General features: G+C 33.1%; 1 protein-coding gene across 10 annotated transcripts in view; it reads left to right on the forward strand.

Annotated features, from left to right (window-relative positions):
* The window catches only part of ZNF280D (zinc finger protein 280D), a 102,240-nt gene that overhangs the window by 69,695 nt on the left and 14,573 nt on the right, over positions 1-17,972 (forward strand). For 7 of the 10 annotated variants that reach the window (XM_017896613.1, XM_017896617.1, XM_017896629.1 and 4 more), the window contains 4 exons: positions 703-765; positions 4,643-4,761; positions 4,910-4,946; positions 16,226-16,271. In XM_017896613.1, coding sequence (XP_017752102.1) covers positions 703-765; positions 4,643-4,761; positions 4,910-4,946; positions 16,226-16,271 — 265 coding nt within the window. Of the gene's footprint in view, positions 1-702; positions 766-4,642; positions 4,762-4,909; positions 4,947-5,537; positions 6,656-16,225; positions 16,272-17,972 lie in introns of those variants that run through there. The other 3 variants (XM_017847057.1, XM_017847062.1, XM_017847065.1) reach the window with 3 other exon arrangements.

Genomic DNA, 17,972 nt, shown 5'->3' on the forward strand with positions numbered 1-17,972 from the left:
TAGAAAGCCAGGCTCAGTGGCCTGCCTCTGTAGTTTCAGCTACGCAGGAGACTGAGGCAGAAGGATCACTTGAGCCCAGGAGTTTGATTCCAGCTGGGCAACATAGTGAGATCCATCTCTCAAAAGAAGAAGAAAAAAAGTCTACTAGTAATTACAAGGAACACTGTAAATGTTTGAATTTACAGATGGTAAGCAGTGGCATTTAGCTCAAGTTCTGTTTACTTCCCAGATCATTTGGATCCTACCTCCTTCCCCCTATACAAATATGTTAAGATTGGAGAGTAATAAAAAAGAATTATTATTGATAATTGTTCATATTATAGCACACGTGTTATTAACAAAAATTTAGAATTGTTTTCAACTCTTAGTAAATCAAAATATTTAATTTGATGCTCTTTACATATTTAGTTTGATACTCTTCACATTTTCTTAATTCTCAGTATTTCCTTTTTTAATATGATGGTAAGGTACAGTGCTAACCATCTAAGAATATGCCCAGGAAAATAGTGTCATTAGAATATAATAGGTAAGATGGAATATAAGGTAAAATATTGAATTAAATGGAAGTAACTGGCTTCCATGTTATTATTTACATTATAATCTTTTATTAAAAACTAGAAACTTAAGTATGGAGTTGAAACATAGTTATAAATTAAGACTTACTGTATAATAAAATTCTTACAATCTCTTTTGTTTCTCCAGCTTTCATAGTAACCGTCCAAGCAAAAGATTTTGTATTTTTAAGAAGCATTCAGAAAATCTCAGGTAACTAGTTGATCTTTTTTTACTCTTTCTGTTGAAAAATTGTAATGACTTAAATTTTTTTTAACACAACAGCTTTATTGAGGTAGAATTAGCATATCATACAATTTATGTGTTTATAGGTTTTAGTATATTCACAGAGTTCTGCAGCAATCACCAGTTAGTTTTAGTACTAAAACCCTGTACCTATTAGTGGTCATTCCTCTCTGGCTGTCCCCATCCCTAAACAACAACTAGTCTACTTTCTGTCTGTGTAATATTTGCCCATTCTGGGCATTTCATATAAAAAATGATACATGATATGGGCCTCTGTGACTGGCTTCTTTCATTTAGCATAATGTTTTCAAGATTCATCTGTGTTGTAGCATGTATCAGTATTTCGTTGTTAAAAATTGCTGCATAATATTCCATTGTGAAGATATATCATAGTTTATTGATTTAGATTGCCTTCATTTTGAGGCCTTATGAATAATACTACTGTGAACATATGTGTGCATGTTTTTGTATGGACATGTATTTTTATTTCTCTTTAGTATATACTTACAATTGGAATTGCTGGATTATTGATAACTCCATGCTGAGCATTTGAGGAACTACCAGACTGTTTTCCAAAGTAGCTCCACTGTTTTACAATCCCACCAGCAGTGTTTGAGGGTTCCAGTTTCTCCACATCTTTGCCAACACTTTTTATTATCTCTTTTTGATTATAGTCACCCTAATGGGTATAAAGTGGTATCTCATTGTGGTGTTTGCTATAACTTTTTTTAAACCTGATGTTAGGTGCCTAATTTGAAAATATAAATGATTGCTACTGGACATTAGAGAGTGGTGTTCATTGTATTCTTAGACCAGAAGTGTGATTAGCCATTGTTCTCTTGCTGAATTTATTTCAGTGGAAAGGTGGTGTCCAGAGGAAACCTTGATGCATTTGCATTGTAAAATGAGAACAAAAATAAGACTTTCCAACAATATTTGAATATTTAAAAGATAGCTAAGCTATCTAGTAAAGGAATGAACACTTCTTTAGTTTTGAAGTAAATTTCCTTTAACCACTGGAATTCTTGAAATCAGTATATGATTTTTATAATTCTTATATTTCCTTTTGAAAATAAAGAGAATTATACAATTTTATTACTATACAGAAAGAACTGTTGATAAAATTTTCTAAAGGCATTGATAGTTATCTTTGGTTATACCACACACTTAGAATCCACTGAGCACTATTGTTTCATATACTTGTGATTTCTTGAACTTTCTTTGTTCATTTTATGTTGCCATTGCTCCTTGAAATGTCAGTGTCTTTGTTCCACCAAGCTGATCTGTAGAGATAAGTTTAGCCAATCTTATTTTGATGCTTTGGATTAGTGGAAAATGTAGAAGAGGGGATGATATGTCTCAGGACCTTTGCATTTATTATTTCCTATGCCTAGTTTGCTTTTCTCCAGATACTGTATGGTTAGCTCTTTTGTCTCCTTTAGGCCTCTACATTGATTGAGTGAGTCTTTCCTTGACTACAAAATTTACAACTGTATCCTCTTCCCTTTGCTTTATCCCAGCATTCCCTATCTCCTTTTTATGTTTTACTTTTCTCTAGATCATCTAACATACTTTTATTTTACTTGCTTATTGCCTGTGTTCTCTCACTACATTGTGTGTGGTTTGGTTTTTTTGTCTATGCCTGGCACATAGTAGGCACTTAGTAAATATTTCTTGAATAAATTAATGTATATATGAAAAATGACGTATGTGGAAAATAGGTCCCATCTGTGATGTTAGACTAGTAGCTCACAGGGAGAGAACATTTCATTCTATTTTTAAAATATATTAGTACTACTTTTAAAATATTTACTGAATCTGGGGAAATAATTAAGGTACATTAGATGTTACCTTTAGTAAAAACAGTTAGAAGAGTGAATATGGTATTATTGCATGCTAAGAATGAGAGTTTAATTAAATTTGTGTGTTTAGTTTCTCAATGGACTATGTGATTTTAAGGATCTGGGATGTTTTTTCACTTAACTTGGGTAGTCTCAAATTGAAAACTGTTCAATTTCTGTGAACGGAGCTTAGCATATTTATAATTCTATATGATACTAATTAATGTAATTACTCTTATTGAAATGGACTATTCATACTGTAACTATTTTTTATGTATCTATCTTGCACATAAAGTAGCAAGTCTTGTAAAGGTAACAGTGATAAAGCAGTGTTGGAACCAACCTTCAGGGAATGTACAGTAGAGTTTATTGGGTGGGAATTAAGGTCTGAACATAAATAACTATGAATTTTAATAAGTGCAATGAGAGTTATTTCAGAGAGGAAAAAGATTACAGTTCTTGTAGTGATCTGGATAGGTATTAGGCCTACTTGGCTTTAAAGGATGGATATTGTTTCTACTGGTAGAAGAGGCACGGGGGCATTCTAGTTCAATAGACTAAATTTTTTTCAAGAGTTCTGTTTATAATTTAAATTACTTTAGGCAACTTAACATCATTTATACATTTAACATAATTGATTTTCTTTTAAATAGCACTTCAAATGCTTGGTGTAACAAACTCCCAAGTGCTTAACTCTTATAAGAAATTAAATATATAGTGGCTAAGTTCTCTGAAGTATTTTACAGGCTTAATATTTTAAAACACCTTTCAGCTGAAAATCACACAAGTCTAAATGCATTTTAAATTAGAATCTTAATGTACTTTATGTCAAGTATATTCAAATACTTCAAATAGCAAATGCTAAACAGTTAGATCCAGTGAGGACAAAAGCTATTCCTGTACCCAAAAATAAAGTATTGATAACTAGGGACTTGTTTCCTAACTTCTTTAAAAATTTATAATAATTACACATTTCATTTAAGAACTACAGCACTCAGGCCAGGCGTGGTGGCTCATGCCTGTAATCCCAGCACTTTGGGAGGCCGAGGAGGGCTGATTACAAGGTCAGAAGTTCGAGACCAGCCTGACCAACATGATGAAACCCTGTCTCTACTAAAAATACTAAAATTAACCGGGTGTGGTAGCATGCGCCTATGGTCCCAGCTACTCAGGGGGCTGAGGCAAGAGAATCGCTTGAACCCAGGAGGTAGAGGTTGCAGTGAGCTGAGATCACACCACTGCACTCCAGCCTGGGTGACAGAGCGAGACTCCCTAGTTCACAGTGCTGAGATGATGAGGAACTCAAGTTTGCGGACTTTAGTATTTTATTAACTACTTTAGCTAGTTCAGTGTTAAATAAGAATAATACCAACCTTGATGGTTGTAGCGAGAATTAGATGAAATAATACATGGGAAAACTCTTGACACATAATATACAGTCGATGGTGGCTATAACATGATCTGTTTTTAAAGCCTTCCCATTTTTCTTCTGATTTTATCTCCAACTAAATAAAACACCAGCTTCTAAGTAAGCTCCATTTGAGCATAGACAGTACTATTTTTTTTGTTCACCATTATATTCACAATACCTAGTAGTACAGTATTATAAAAATAGCTCCAGTAAATATCAAGTGAATGAATATGCTATCTTCACTTTGCAGATAAGTGGGAGGACAAATAGAGTGTGACTTGCGTAAGTTACACAAGTTGGTTGTGGAGCCAAGACTGACTCTAGGTCTTCTGACTCCTAACTTTTAACAATTGGTATGACAGGTAAAAGTATAAAATAAATACTTCCTGTAAATAAATGGTAGCATAATTTGGACATGGCTGTGTCATTTTCCAGAGAATAATTTCAGTTTATATCAAATTTATATAACAAAAATGGGAAGTTATAATTACGTATGACACAAAAGCAAATTATGGAAAATAATCATCGAACTTGTAGATGAATTTTCGTAAAAAATAAAAATCTTTTTTTAATGCTATTTTCTTTTTTTTAGGGGCATTACTGTAGTGTGCCTTAATTGTGATTTCCTAAGTGATGTTTCTGGCTTAGATAATATGGCTACACACTTAAGTCAACATACAACTCATACTTGCCAAGTTGTAATGCAGAAAGGTACGTCATATTTAACCGTGCTTCTTTGGATTTTGATTTTATTCCAGTATTTTGGTCATCCACAATATGGTCTCTTTACTAAATCATTATTCTCACTCATCATATTTCATATGCTGTTGTAAATGTAAAACTTTTCTTCTAATTTCAGTTTCTGTTTGTATCCCAACTTCTGAGCACCTTTCTGAGTAAGTTTATTTTTTATTCAGTGCATTTTACTTTGATGGATTTTAGCACTACTGCATTTTTAAATGTATCATTAATACGAATGAAAAGTATTAAAGTATTTTGTTTTTTTTTTTTTTAAAGCTGCTTGTTGAAATAGGTTCCTGCTCTATGGAGCTCGTGACCTGGTGCAAGACAAGTTGGAATTTCCTAAGTTCAAAGTTCTGAGATGTTTTCTTACACAAAGGCAGTTGAGCAGCCAAGTTCATGACACTAGCTCTCATTATTCAGCTCTTTTCAGCTTTCAAAGGGGACTAGATTCTTATTCCACCTTATCTTTGTGTCAGGTTGACATATCTTAACATATTTTTTTCTCCAGTTTGCGCTGTCTAAAAATAACATTTGTTGCTATGGCCTTTTCTTTGCTTACAATAATTTTTGTTTTTCTCTGCTGTACTTGCCTTCAGAATAATAGATTCCAAATTATATGGCTGTTTGTCTTTTTGTCTATTTGTCTGCTTTCTTAATTTCTTATACGTCTTAAGTTTTAGGCCAGATAATTGTCTTTTTCCTCATTCGTTGTCTGTCATTGTGCTGTTTTTCTTATTTTTCAGATGCAGAAGCAGCCCAGAGATTTCAAAAAATGTCCAGGGTATACCTGGACAGTGTCCCCCTTCGATGGACACAACTGATGCCTGTTCTCTCTTTCCAAGGAATGTGAATAATTTGACTGTGGGACCTGCTCTTAGGTTGTGGCCTCAAGAAATCAGATCTTGGGGTGACTCCCTTTCTACATGGCTGGCCTCCCATAAGGCTGATGCTGTTTGGCCAGAGATGGCTTTAAGGCCCACCAAATTGAGCATACTTCCCACTGGGGGCTTTGGCTTATGATCTTAAGCTTATGAGTCGATTATGACCAAGAAAAGCCCATCAAATCACTGCTTCAGCATCCAAGTTGAAGTTTAGTCATTTTGGCTGCTGCCTTTAAATCTTTCTGTAGCATGAATGCAGTCCAAGGAATATAAAAGCTCTAGTTGTTAGGAAACCATGGCTACTTTCATATCCTTGGAACAACAGGTCTCCACAATTATGTTCCAAAATTGCAGTTATTTTTACTGACATATAAAATCTATTAACCAGTATTAATTCTGTAATTTGTTTAACAATACCAATTCTTGCATTTTGATTTTTTAAAATTAATTTAATTTTAATAGCTTGGTTTTATGTTCTCAAATTTATCAATGTCTATTTTATGATGTCTATTTTTATATTACATTATTTAAAATTTGTTCAGTGTTTGTTTTAAGAACTCCAAGAGATTTCTTAGAATTCTCTACAGATTTTGTATAGCTGCCTATTTGTAGATTTTAAATTTGGCTGTTACTCAGCCCATAGACATTATTAGATACTCTGTCCTATTGGGATTATTATTAATATTACCTTTATTGTGAGTTCTTAGGTGTAAAGAATTGGCAGTACTACTTGCAGAACTTAAGAGCCAGTTTTAAAGTTACATATTTGTGGGTCTAGGATGTAATATCTACTTAGCCATTAATGTAGCTCCTTTGGATAAAGGTAACATGTTAAAAAACATACATATGGTAACCAGTAATGCATGTATTTCTTTCCTTTATATATTTTAAATTTGTCATGTGTTTATTTTAGTTACATTGAATATAGATCTGAACACTTTTGATACTATTATTCTTTTAATAAAAATTATATTGTTTAAGTGCCTCAGGAATTATTTGCTGATGAATAAAGGGTGTAGATTTTATCCTATAAATAGGAACATTGCTCTAATTGTTATATGGAAGCCTTGTTACTTGGCTGCAGACAGTGCTATATCTACTTAGTATACCTTGCATTTTTTTTCTTGCAGCAGAATGGAAAGGTTACTATACTAATTTCTTAAATTTTAAAGACTAGCAAAATGCCTTTTGTGATCTTAATAGCCATAAGGATAGGCAGGCCAGTTTAGATGACCAGTTAAAGCCAGTTTAGATGACCACTTATTATATGATGTGTTTCTTGCAATTGTCAAAAGAGTTTAATCTAATAGTTCTGAGTTTCCAAACTAATTTATATTTTAAGTGAAAGGTTTTCCAAAATCTCCACAAGTGGTTTGTTTCTCTAGTAGTGACTTAGTGAGTAACTATTTTTTTTTTCTTCCTATTTTCTCCTAAGAATTTGTTATCTAACTCCCTCTCTACGCCAGTTTTTAAAAGTTATCCAAGAAACATAACTTTTCGCATTTTTAACCAATTTTTTTTTTTTTAGTTCAATTTAGAAAAAAAAAAAAAAAAAGATCATTCACCTTACCCTTGGTCATAGGTCAAAATAGGATAAGCCACATTCTTAATATAGTAATTTAGGAGTACAGTCAATCCTTCATATCCTTGAGTTTTATGTCTATAGATTTAGCCAACCATGGATTGAAAGTATTTTGGGGGAAAAACCATAACAAATAACAATACAACAATAAAAAATACAAATAAAAAATACAGTTTAACAGCTATTTACATAGCATTTACATTGTATAAGTGACCTGAGCATCTGAGGATTTTGTTATTCCTGGTGGAGGTTTGGGGAGGTATAGGGACCTGGGGGGGTGGGGGGGCGAAGGGCAGTTTCTGTAACCAATCCCCTACCAATACCAGGGAATGACTGTACTGCTTTGTGGTCTTACATAAAATTTTGTTTTTTATAGTATATATCAACTTCATTTTCTTAAAGTATGAACTCTTAAAGTTCTGTCACCAGTAAAATCATTTTTTAAAAATTTGGTTCAAATAAATCACTTGGCAGTCAGTACAGAATTTGCTTATTGTAAGCAACTAGTTGAATTTTCAGTTTGGTGCTAATGAGTTTTAGCTTGAGTCTAATCCCTCCTTACCATCATGTTATTCTGGTTTATTCATCTGGTCAGATAGCCATTTCATGCATATGTGCTTTTTGGTTACTGTTGAATAAAATATGTGATTGGTTCAGTTTGAATCCATCACCATTCTTAGAAAAATAATTATTAAACTACAGAGGCTCAGATTCTTGCCCTATTTTTGTCACATTTTGGCAAAACACTTTGCTTCTTTGGATGTCATATATTCAGCAAATATTTATTGAGCATCTGCTTTGTGCCTGGCAGTGTCCTAGGTGCTAGAAATATAGACTGTAATCTCTGCTCTTATGGAACTTACACTATCCTTGTGAAAGACAATAAAAAGTAAATAAAACATATAATATGTTAGATGGTGATCAATACTATGGACAAATATGAATCAGAGAAGGGGGATAAAGGAGTATGGGGTGGGAGTTGGAAGGCTGCCATTTTTATTTTAGTGAGGCCTCACTGAGAGATGACATTTGAGTGAAGACATGAAACAGGCAAAGTCAAACTCAGTCATGAAATTGTTCTTTTCTGTTTCTCCCTTACTTCCATTTCTCCCCTTCTCTGTTTTCTCGCATATCTACCTGGATGGATGAATTATAACAAAATAGAAGTAAAGGTTTGAGTTTTATAAGTTTATTTTCTTGACAAAAGTTGAGAATAGAATGATAATTTCCTCTAACAGATCTGGAGAGTGTAAGAATCTGTGGTAAATACATAATAACTCAAGCTTGCTAAACTAGGCTACTTAACTAGTTGCCTATTTTATTGTTGAATCAAATATCCTAAAAGCCACAATTTGAAGAGATTTTAAAAGTTGATTTAGTTCTCTGAGTGACATCCATGTTTGTTCTAAGCAAAGTACAATAGGAAAGACATTGACCGCCAAAATATTAGAGTTAAAGGACCCAGCTGCCTCACTAACTTTATTTAAGATAAAGTTACTTCAGTTTCTTTTTCTGTGAAATGGGGTTGAAAATATCTTTGTTTTGAAGATCTTAGAAATATGTAAAATGTGTTTTACAGATGTTAATATGTGTATTTTACTTTATTAAATCCCCCTAATTTAATGAACTTTATACTTAGCACCAGTAGCAACTACATGGCTCATTTACAGTGGGATATAGATAACCCTCCCATATATTCGTTGTCACTGAACATTGATATCCTACTTTTTATGTGTGCAAGATTCTGTGTCAGGTGTTAGAAATGGAAACATGAATAAAACATGGTTTATAGTACCAAAATAATTACAGAATAAGGGAATTAGAAATGTAGACACTGAATCCACATTTTTTACAGGGCCTACAGTCAACTGATTTTGTAATCAGTTAAACCATTAATATCATGTATATATTGCATTATGGGATTTTTTGTGAAATGCTGTATCAGGAGAGAATCTGGACCTATTCTCAAGGTGAAATATCACTTTATTCTGCCACTCTCAAACCAGTAAGTCATTAATTATCTTTCATAAATGTAAGCAGTAAGTAAACTCTTAGGAACAGAATGACAGCCTTTTTCTATAAATCTTATATTTTAAAATATTATTTCTGTTAAGAGATACTTACTGTCATTGAATCTGTGACCACTGAAGATATATAAGGGTTCATTCCATTATTTTCCTGTGAAATTTTGAACTTACATGGAGGAATTATTGGCTCTGGTCATAATCCTAAATTATAACTCTGTAGTTCTTATGTGTTCAAAATTATCAGGAGTCTTCAATTCATTTATTTAGCAAGATTTTTTTAAAAAAGCAAACTGATCTATTGAGTTCATTTTGGCCTTGTTTCCTTTAAACTTTTGAAATGGGACTGGGATTGTAGCCCCTCGATTCTCTTATCCTACCATGGACATTAATATCTCAAACCAGATGTTTAGGAACTGTGAAATAGTTCTTCCTTTTCAAAGTGGACTTCCTGGTATGTAATTGCAAATTGGTAGGTAGGACCTGTGCATCAAGATGTGGTGGTTTCTGGCAGTTTGGACTTCTGCCTTTGATATCTGATAAGCAAGGAGAATTTGAGACCCCGTGAGATGGAAAAGTAAATGAAACTTTAGTGTAGTCTTTCATTTAGGACAAACTGTGCCAATCTCTACCAGTGATTCTGAGGTTACTACCATTTTTTTCAGTCTCTGGTTCCTGAGGGTTGGTGCTTTTAGATTATAAATTAAATATCCAGGGTATAATTCAATATTACCAACAAACCAAAATAATAAAATAGAGTCCTAGACTGTCATTAAAATCTTCTGCCTACATTGATGGTCTTATTTTTTTCTTCACATTTTTACACGTGATTATTTTGGTCTTTTTTATTTCTTGTCTCTCTGTCTTTACCTAGTTCTTTCTTCCATCTATCCAAAATGATTTTTCTGCTCTATCTTTGTTATAATAGCTTTAGATGGCCAAATCATACCCTGGTGTTCTAAGATTAGTAGATCATTTCATATGAGAAAAGATAGAATTAGTCCTAAGGAGAGTAGACCAGCAATCAAAATTAATGTCTATTGGGGTGAGGATGAGGTGGAAACATGGGAGTAGAGATACTTAGATGGTATACTAAATTTGTTGTATACTCTCAAGCAGATTCTGAGCTAGAAGATTGATTTGATACTCTACCCATGCCCATGACAATAACAGCTAACATTTCCTGAGCACATACAGTGTGGCAGACACTCTTCTAAGTTTTTTGCATTTATTTACTCATTTAATTCTCACATATTTGTGAGATATGAGCTGTTACTGTCTGATTTTATGGATGAGACAACTGAGATACAGATATGTTAAATAATTTGCCCAAGGTCACACATCCCTGTTAAGTGGAGAGCCTCAATTTAAATTCTGTCAGGCTGTCTTCAGAGACTAAACTACTCAGTAGTATCCTCTATTCTCTGCTTCTGCTTGTAGTTTCAGGTGTAAATCCTGCCTTGTTTGTGACTGGCCAAGAAACTGGATAGGACTAAGATTCAGTGTTAAGGCCCTCTTTCTGCAGAAGGGTAGGCAGCAACTGACGCAATCATAGGATTGGGACAGTAATCTAGCCTACCAGTTTACTGTCCCAATCCTATGTTCTGTTGCTCAAACTTCACAGAAATACTCCCCTAATGATGTTTGGGCAATATAACATTTGAGCAAAGAATGGTATAAATTGGTCTTTTAGTAGGATTAATTTGGCAGTGATACTCAGTATGTTTTAGAGTGGAAAACATACAGAGGCAGAGAGATCAGTTAAGGTTTTCAGTTTTCCTGGCATGATCATAAGGGAGCCTGATGCACAGGAGAGGAATGGGCTTGAGGCAGTGCAATGGAAACTTGAAGTAGAACCCACACATTTAATCCTCATTCTATTGCTTAATGGCTTTATAACTTTAGCTTTTTTAGGCCTCAGATTTTCTCATCTGCAAGATGGGGGCAGTTGAATTATATAATCTCTTAGGACTCAAGTCTGAACTGAATTGTCAACTGTTTGAAAAATAATAAATTGTATTAAAAATGGAGGAGTCATTCTCTGGATGTTGGTTTTGAAGTGATAAGAGAAGTGATGGTTGGTGGCCAGGTGTGGTAGCTCACACCTGTAATTCCAGCACTTTGGGAGGCCAAGACAGGTGGATCACTTGTGCTCAAGAGTTTGAGACCAGCCTGGGCAACATGGTGAAACCCCATCTGTACAAGAAAGTATAAAAAATTAGCCAAGTGTGACTGTAAACCCAGTTACTCCGGAGATGGAGATGAGAGGATCACTGGAACCTGGGATGTGAAGGTTACAGTGAGCCGTGATCGTACCACTGCACTCCAGCTTGGGCAACAGAGTGAGACCTTGTCTCAAAAAATAAACAAATAAATAGAAGTTGTGGTTGGAATTGTGTACAAGGATGAGATACACAAGAGGCAGGTCTGAGTGGTAAATATTTCCATATGAATGTTCTATAAGCACCAAAATTCCAGTATGTCCAAAATTGAATTTATTTTTCCCTCAAAGAATGCTTTCTCCCTCCTCTGAATTCTGTATCATGAATAATCTCTTACCATCCAGGGCAGGCATTTGAGGGGGTCATATTTGTTCTCCACATTTACCTTTATCCAGTGTATACTTACATTCTTTTGGTTTTAACTTGTTCTCATCTCCTTAAACCAACCTTTTCTCCATTGACACTGTTACTGTTTTAACTGAGAAAGTCATTAACTGTCTCTTAACTGGACTCTCAGTTTGTCTTCTACCAATACAGACCTTTGTCCTTCTGATGCACAAATTTGGTCATACTTTCCTATTAGCATTAAAGTTCTTAGCATGAACACTTTAGCATGGCAATCAAGACCTTCCCTGAAGAGGCTTCATCTTTGACTACTTTGCTTTGTGCCTGACATTTCAGTGATATGAGACCACCAATTCTCATATTGTCATCTGTCATCTTTGCTTTTTCATACTTTCTTTGCCTGTTTCTTACTTCTTTGCTTTTTCTCTGCCTTGGATCTCCTTACTCTGCTTTGCGAACTCCTGCTCTTTTTGCAAATCCAAGTTCACTGTAGTATCTTCACTGCTTCCTTGCCTCTTTCCCTTTCATAGTGGCTTAATTCTCTGAACAAAGATGTCTCTTCCAAAACTTCATAATGTAAACATTTGCTTTGTTTTGTTTTCTTGACAGTGAACTCCTTGAGAAGAGAGACAGTCTTTTTAACTTTGGACTGGAACACTTAGTACAATACCGAAATATGTACAACCTGATAAATGTTTTGCTTAGGCATCCTTTCCAAATATAAATGTATTGATAATTCTCAGAACAAATGATCAGAAATGGTAGAGTAGATGTTTTACTGTTATTTCTTAGTCTGATGATTACTATATTAAATTTAGTCCTTGAATGTCTCAGTGAATAATCTTTTTATTTCATTTTGCTGCTTTTTGTTTTTTTTGTTTGTTTGTTTGTTTTGTTTTTTTTTTTTTTGAGACAGGGTCTTGCTGTTTTGCTCAAGCCAGGGGGTTGGTGTGCAGTGTGCAGTCATGGCTCACTGCAGCCTCAAAGTCCTGGGCTCAAGCAATTCTCCTGCCTCAGCCTCCTGAGACTGAGATGGGACTCAGGTATGTACAACCACGCCTGGCTAATTTTTAATTTTTTTTTTTTTGGTAGAGATGAGGTCTCACTATGTTGCCCAGGTTGGTCTCAAACTCCTGGTCTCAAGTGGTCCTCCCATTTTGGCCTCCCAAAGCATTGGGATTACAGGCATGTACCACCATGCCTGGGCTAAGTGGAAGGTCATGATTACTAGCTGACTTTACTACTGGTTGCTTTACAGCCTCTTTTCAACTTTTTTAGTATGCTTACAAATATTCTTAAAGATTACATTTCTAACATTAGCATTGAAATTTTTGGCTTTTAAGTGTCATCAGAAAGAAAGAATGTGGCCTAGCTGAAATGAATCTGAATATTTTCCCCTTTACAGTTCTTCCTCTCACCCCATGGTATGTTTATGGTGTGAATGAAACTTCAAAGGAACATACTACTATAAGTGAGCCAGAATGTTAAATTTTGTATGGATTGGCTGGGCGCAGTGGCTCATGTGTGTAATCCCAGCACTTTGGACAGCTGAGGTGGGCGGATCACCTGAGGTCAGGAGTTTGAGACCAGCCTGACCAATATGATGAAACCCTCTGTCTGCTAAAAATACAAAAATTAGCCAGGCATGGTGGCATGCTCCTGTAATCCCAGCTTCTTGGGAGGCTGAGACGGGAGAATCGCTTGAACCTGGAACGTGGAGGTTGCAGTGAGCCAAGATCACGCCATTGCATTCCAACCTGGGCAACAAGAACAAAACTCTGTCTCCAAAACAAAACAAAACAAAAATTTTGTATGGATTGGTCCTAAGACCTGCAGAAAAATGCAAATAGGGCCATTTTAGTCTTTAGAGGAAAAGCTTGTCCTGTAGAAATATATCAGAAAGATCTATTTCAGCAGGTTTTCATAGAGGGGAAAAATTATTTACTTGCAATCTTGATCACTAATGATGTTGAAATTGATCACCAGTCAGTCCTTCTGTTCTCTTTGCATTTAAATTTTAAATAGTGTTTGCTATAAATACTACACTATATTTTCTATTAAAATTACTGTAACATTCACATGTGAAAAGTATAATTACCTAATGGTGGGTCATTAGCTCAGAACTTTGAGCTTAGCAAATTTCACTGTCTTCTACCAAAGTAATTGAATGTCTAAAATAATGACTATTTCAGCAGGTATCTTTAGTAAATAAGAATTATAGGTAAGACAATTTTCTTTTCTAAAAGTATTAATGATGTGTTAGTAGTTGTATTAAAATTTATTAATCTTAAAGTATACTTTTATAGTTCAAAATTTTAGTGTGCATTTTAGTGATGCATTTTATAATTTAAAATTTACTGTGTGTTTTCTAAATATTTTAAGATTTATTTTTCTAAAGGTGTTCACTAGTTATTACGATTCTGTTCCTTAAAGAGAGTACTAATAAGGTAAAAGGCACAAAACAAGATTGAAATCATAGGCCTCTTAATGCAAGTTATTTCAATAACTTACTGTGTTCTCACCTACCAGTTTCTTGCCAGTACAATAAAGAGTAATAAAAACCTTTGTCACCAACCCCCATCGCAGGGATAGCAAGAGGACTGTGTTTCCTCTGTTGAAATGCCAGCAATAATGAACATACTTAATGGGGCTCATTTTAATAGCCTCATACAATTAATTTATTATAATAGGCATATGCTAAAATGATTAGCATGGTAATATTTCTTTTATAAGAATATAAAACGTCTTACTTTGATAACATTTACAGCGATAAGCTGAGGGAGAAAAATGTTTCATGAAATATTTAAACTGTTCTATGACCAATTTGTTTTCAAACTGAATGTAAAATGACTAAATGCTTAGAAATAAAATGAGTTGTAATATACACATTTATTTCAAAACTTCATTAATTTGCTTTTCATACTTTTGCTTTTTTAGACTAATGTTTCACGTTTTCTTACTACTTTATAACTAATTTTATTCTTAAAACTTATTTTCCTTTATACTTCCTTAAACCAGTGAAGTTATACTGTATACTTGATGTGATCTCATCTTTATAAGTATTGTGCACAATTAAATACTTGAGACAATTACAAAATCTTTAGCCCCAAAAATGATTGACATTTGTGTCTTTTGTCAATTTTTTGTGCAAGTTTTATTCATTTCAGTTGGCTTAACAAGTTGGTTGTAAATTATTGTAGTGCACTGCCAATATAGTGGTTTTACAAAAGATATAATCTATTTTAAGTAGCAGTTTTGCCTAATAACTAAGATATAGATAAGTAATTTCATATAGTTAATTATTAATATTTAGCAAAATATTAACATTTATAGCCCTAATTTTAAAAAATGTGCCCTCAAAGGATGGATAAAGAAGGAGGGTTTTGCCAAGTCTGTTTCATGGATTAGCCATAAGGGTAGCTTTTAGGATGGCTGACATTTCTATACTATTAGATATCTTTTTTTTTGTCAATGAAATTTAAGATAATATAGTTGTTGCTTATGTTAAATATATTATTCCTTAGGTATAGCTATTAAGCCTTCATAAAATTATGTATCACTTAAGTCTTGATTAATGACATTTCACATCAGGTAGGTACCCTACTTACACAGATTAAAGTTGAGTTTAATATATAATACCACAAATAATATTTAGTCATTTCTGCAGGTTCTAAAACAAAGATCCTTTGGATAAGCTAGCTCCTAGATTAACTTGATTATTTTACGAGATTTTCTGGATGGCATATACCTTTGTTAATGTTTTAATAAGTTATAATTAATATTTTTTGAAATCAATAAGTTTTAATATTTGAGCAGTGCTTATGGAAATTTTAAAGAGAATATATTCCTCAAAATTCTAATTATTTGTGTGATTTTACTGCCTCCGGAGTAAGTTAACTATAATATATATTTAAGTGGCATTATCATGTTGAATTTCACAATAGATAAAATATTTATCTTTTTTCACTTTTTAAGTCCTGTAATCATAAATACTGATGCATATTACTTACAAAGCATATAACCTGCTTTTAATTTTTAAAGAGTAATTCTTGTTTTGAAACTGTTTTACTAATATGTATGTCTTTTATTTTAAATTGTACTTAGCAAAGAGAACATTTCTTAAGTGCCCTTGTTTTCAGAGAACAAGGAAATATATGTCTTTATTGATTTAGCACATTTATCGAATCTACTATTTAGTCTCATACATTTAACTTTTACCTTAAGACATTTACAGAGGTCAATTTACTATTAAAGTATAAAATGTACATTAGTTTCGATCTACATTTTAATTATTTTAGGCTGGCAGAGAAAGAACTGTTTTATATTTTACCATCGTACGTATAAAATAAAATATTCAATGCTTATCTTGTTTTCAAGATTAAAAAAAGAAGCTCCCACAAAGGAACAAGAACCTGTGTCTAAGGTAAAGTTTGTTTTACTTTATACCTTAAAGGTTTATACATTGAAAGTATTATTGGTATGATATAAAAATTTTTTTCAATTTCAGCATGCATACATCAACAATATTTGGGATGTTGTAAGGAAGAAAAAAATTGAGATTTAAAATTTTTCATTACATATAAAAATATCTAGCCCTAAGCAAAATTTTAAGGTATTCTTGTTTTGACAAAGACATCTTTTATTTCACTTGCCTGTTATTTAGTTCAACTAATGAGTAATGGAGATACATTTATGAATTAAAAATCCCCAAATCAATAAAACCTCAGTCATTTGGCACACTGGAAAAATTAATCTTTCCAGGTTTAATTTTCTGGGATAATTTTTAACTGTCAAAAGGTTAAACTAATTTTTAAAATGGAAATATTTTGAATGTGTGTTAAATATGTTTTAGCTATCTTGAACAAGTACTCTGAGTGCAAAACTTAGAATTATCATATAAATGCTATTTACCAGACAGTCTAATAGATGAGTGTAGAAATAGTTTTGCTCAACTACTTGCTTTCTTGATGTCAATTTATGTTGTTATTACTTAATGACTGCCTCTTTTTGAGTGTAATGAAGTGAGGTAGATTTGGCATTTATCTTTTGAATACTTTGTCTTGAATGGTGCATAATATAAGTGAAATCCAGGCAGAAGTATCAGCCTTCTTCCAAGCAGCTTTCTTTTGTACCATAGAAAGTTTTTTGTTTAAAAATTTTTTAACTACATATTTCTTTAACAGATGCAATGGTTTTCTTTTTTAATCTATTTCTTCTTGAGGGAGTTTTGGTAGTTTTTTTTGAGGAATTGGTTCGTTTTACCTAATATGTTGAACTCTATAATCTTATGTATTTGTATAATGAGAAAATTGCTTATAGTATCCCTTATTGTCTTTGTAATCTTTGGAATCTGCAGTGATATCCCCTCATTCCTGATATTGACAATTTGTGTGTTTTTTCTATTCTTACTGTTTATTTTACTTTTAAGCATGTTGTAAATACACAGAATGCAGTGCTACAGTTTTTACTTTAGACAGTTTTTTTTAGGGCAATTAAAAACTTTAAAATTAGTTTTATATTTACCTTTATTTTACCATTTCCTGTGCTCTTCATTTCTTTATGTAGTCTTCATTTCTATTTATCACATTTACATTAAAATTCTGGCCAGGGATATAATGGAGCAAATGTTTCAGGTGTATACAGGGGTATACAAGCCAATGTTTGCCCCAAAATAATTATGCCAAATTTGTTCCTTGTTTAACTCATCATAATTTAACAGGAAAAAATGCTATATTCTGTGAATTTAAATATGATCAACTTTTTTAGTATTGTACAAAGGATATATATTTTAGGGGCAGGGGATTCGGTGAGCACACGGGATATTCTTGTCTGGTCTAAAACGACATTAAAATCACATATAGTTACCTTATGGACATCAAGATAAATGCAGTTGAGACACTTTGCACACAAAGATGATTATCAAATATTAAAAGATATAATATCAAATGACAAAATACATTATGCTGAAATTGAAAGCATATTGGTACAAATAGATTACAGATTGTTATGCAGATTTTCTGTATGGATATTTTGAGCCAAGTGGAAGAAGCTAAGGCTTTACAGTCAGTAAACATGACTATATAAAGCTACACACTTAATAAAATCCTATCTCTTTGCTTACAAT

Source organism: Rhinopithecus bieti, unplaced genomic scaffold (genome assembly GCF_001698545.2).
Source record: "Rhinopithecus bieti isolate Rb0 unplaced genomic scaffold, ASM169854v2 scaffold_947, whole genome shotgun sequence".
In the NCBI taxonomy this organism is placed as follows: Eukaryota; Metazoa; Chordata; class Mammalia; order Primates; family Cercopithecidae; genus Rhinopithecus; species Rhinopithecus bieti.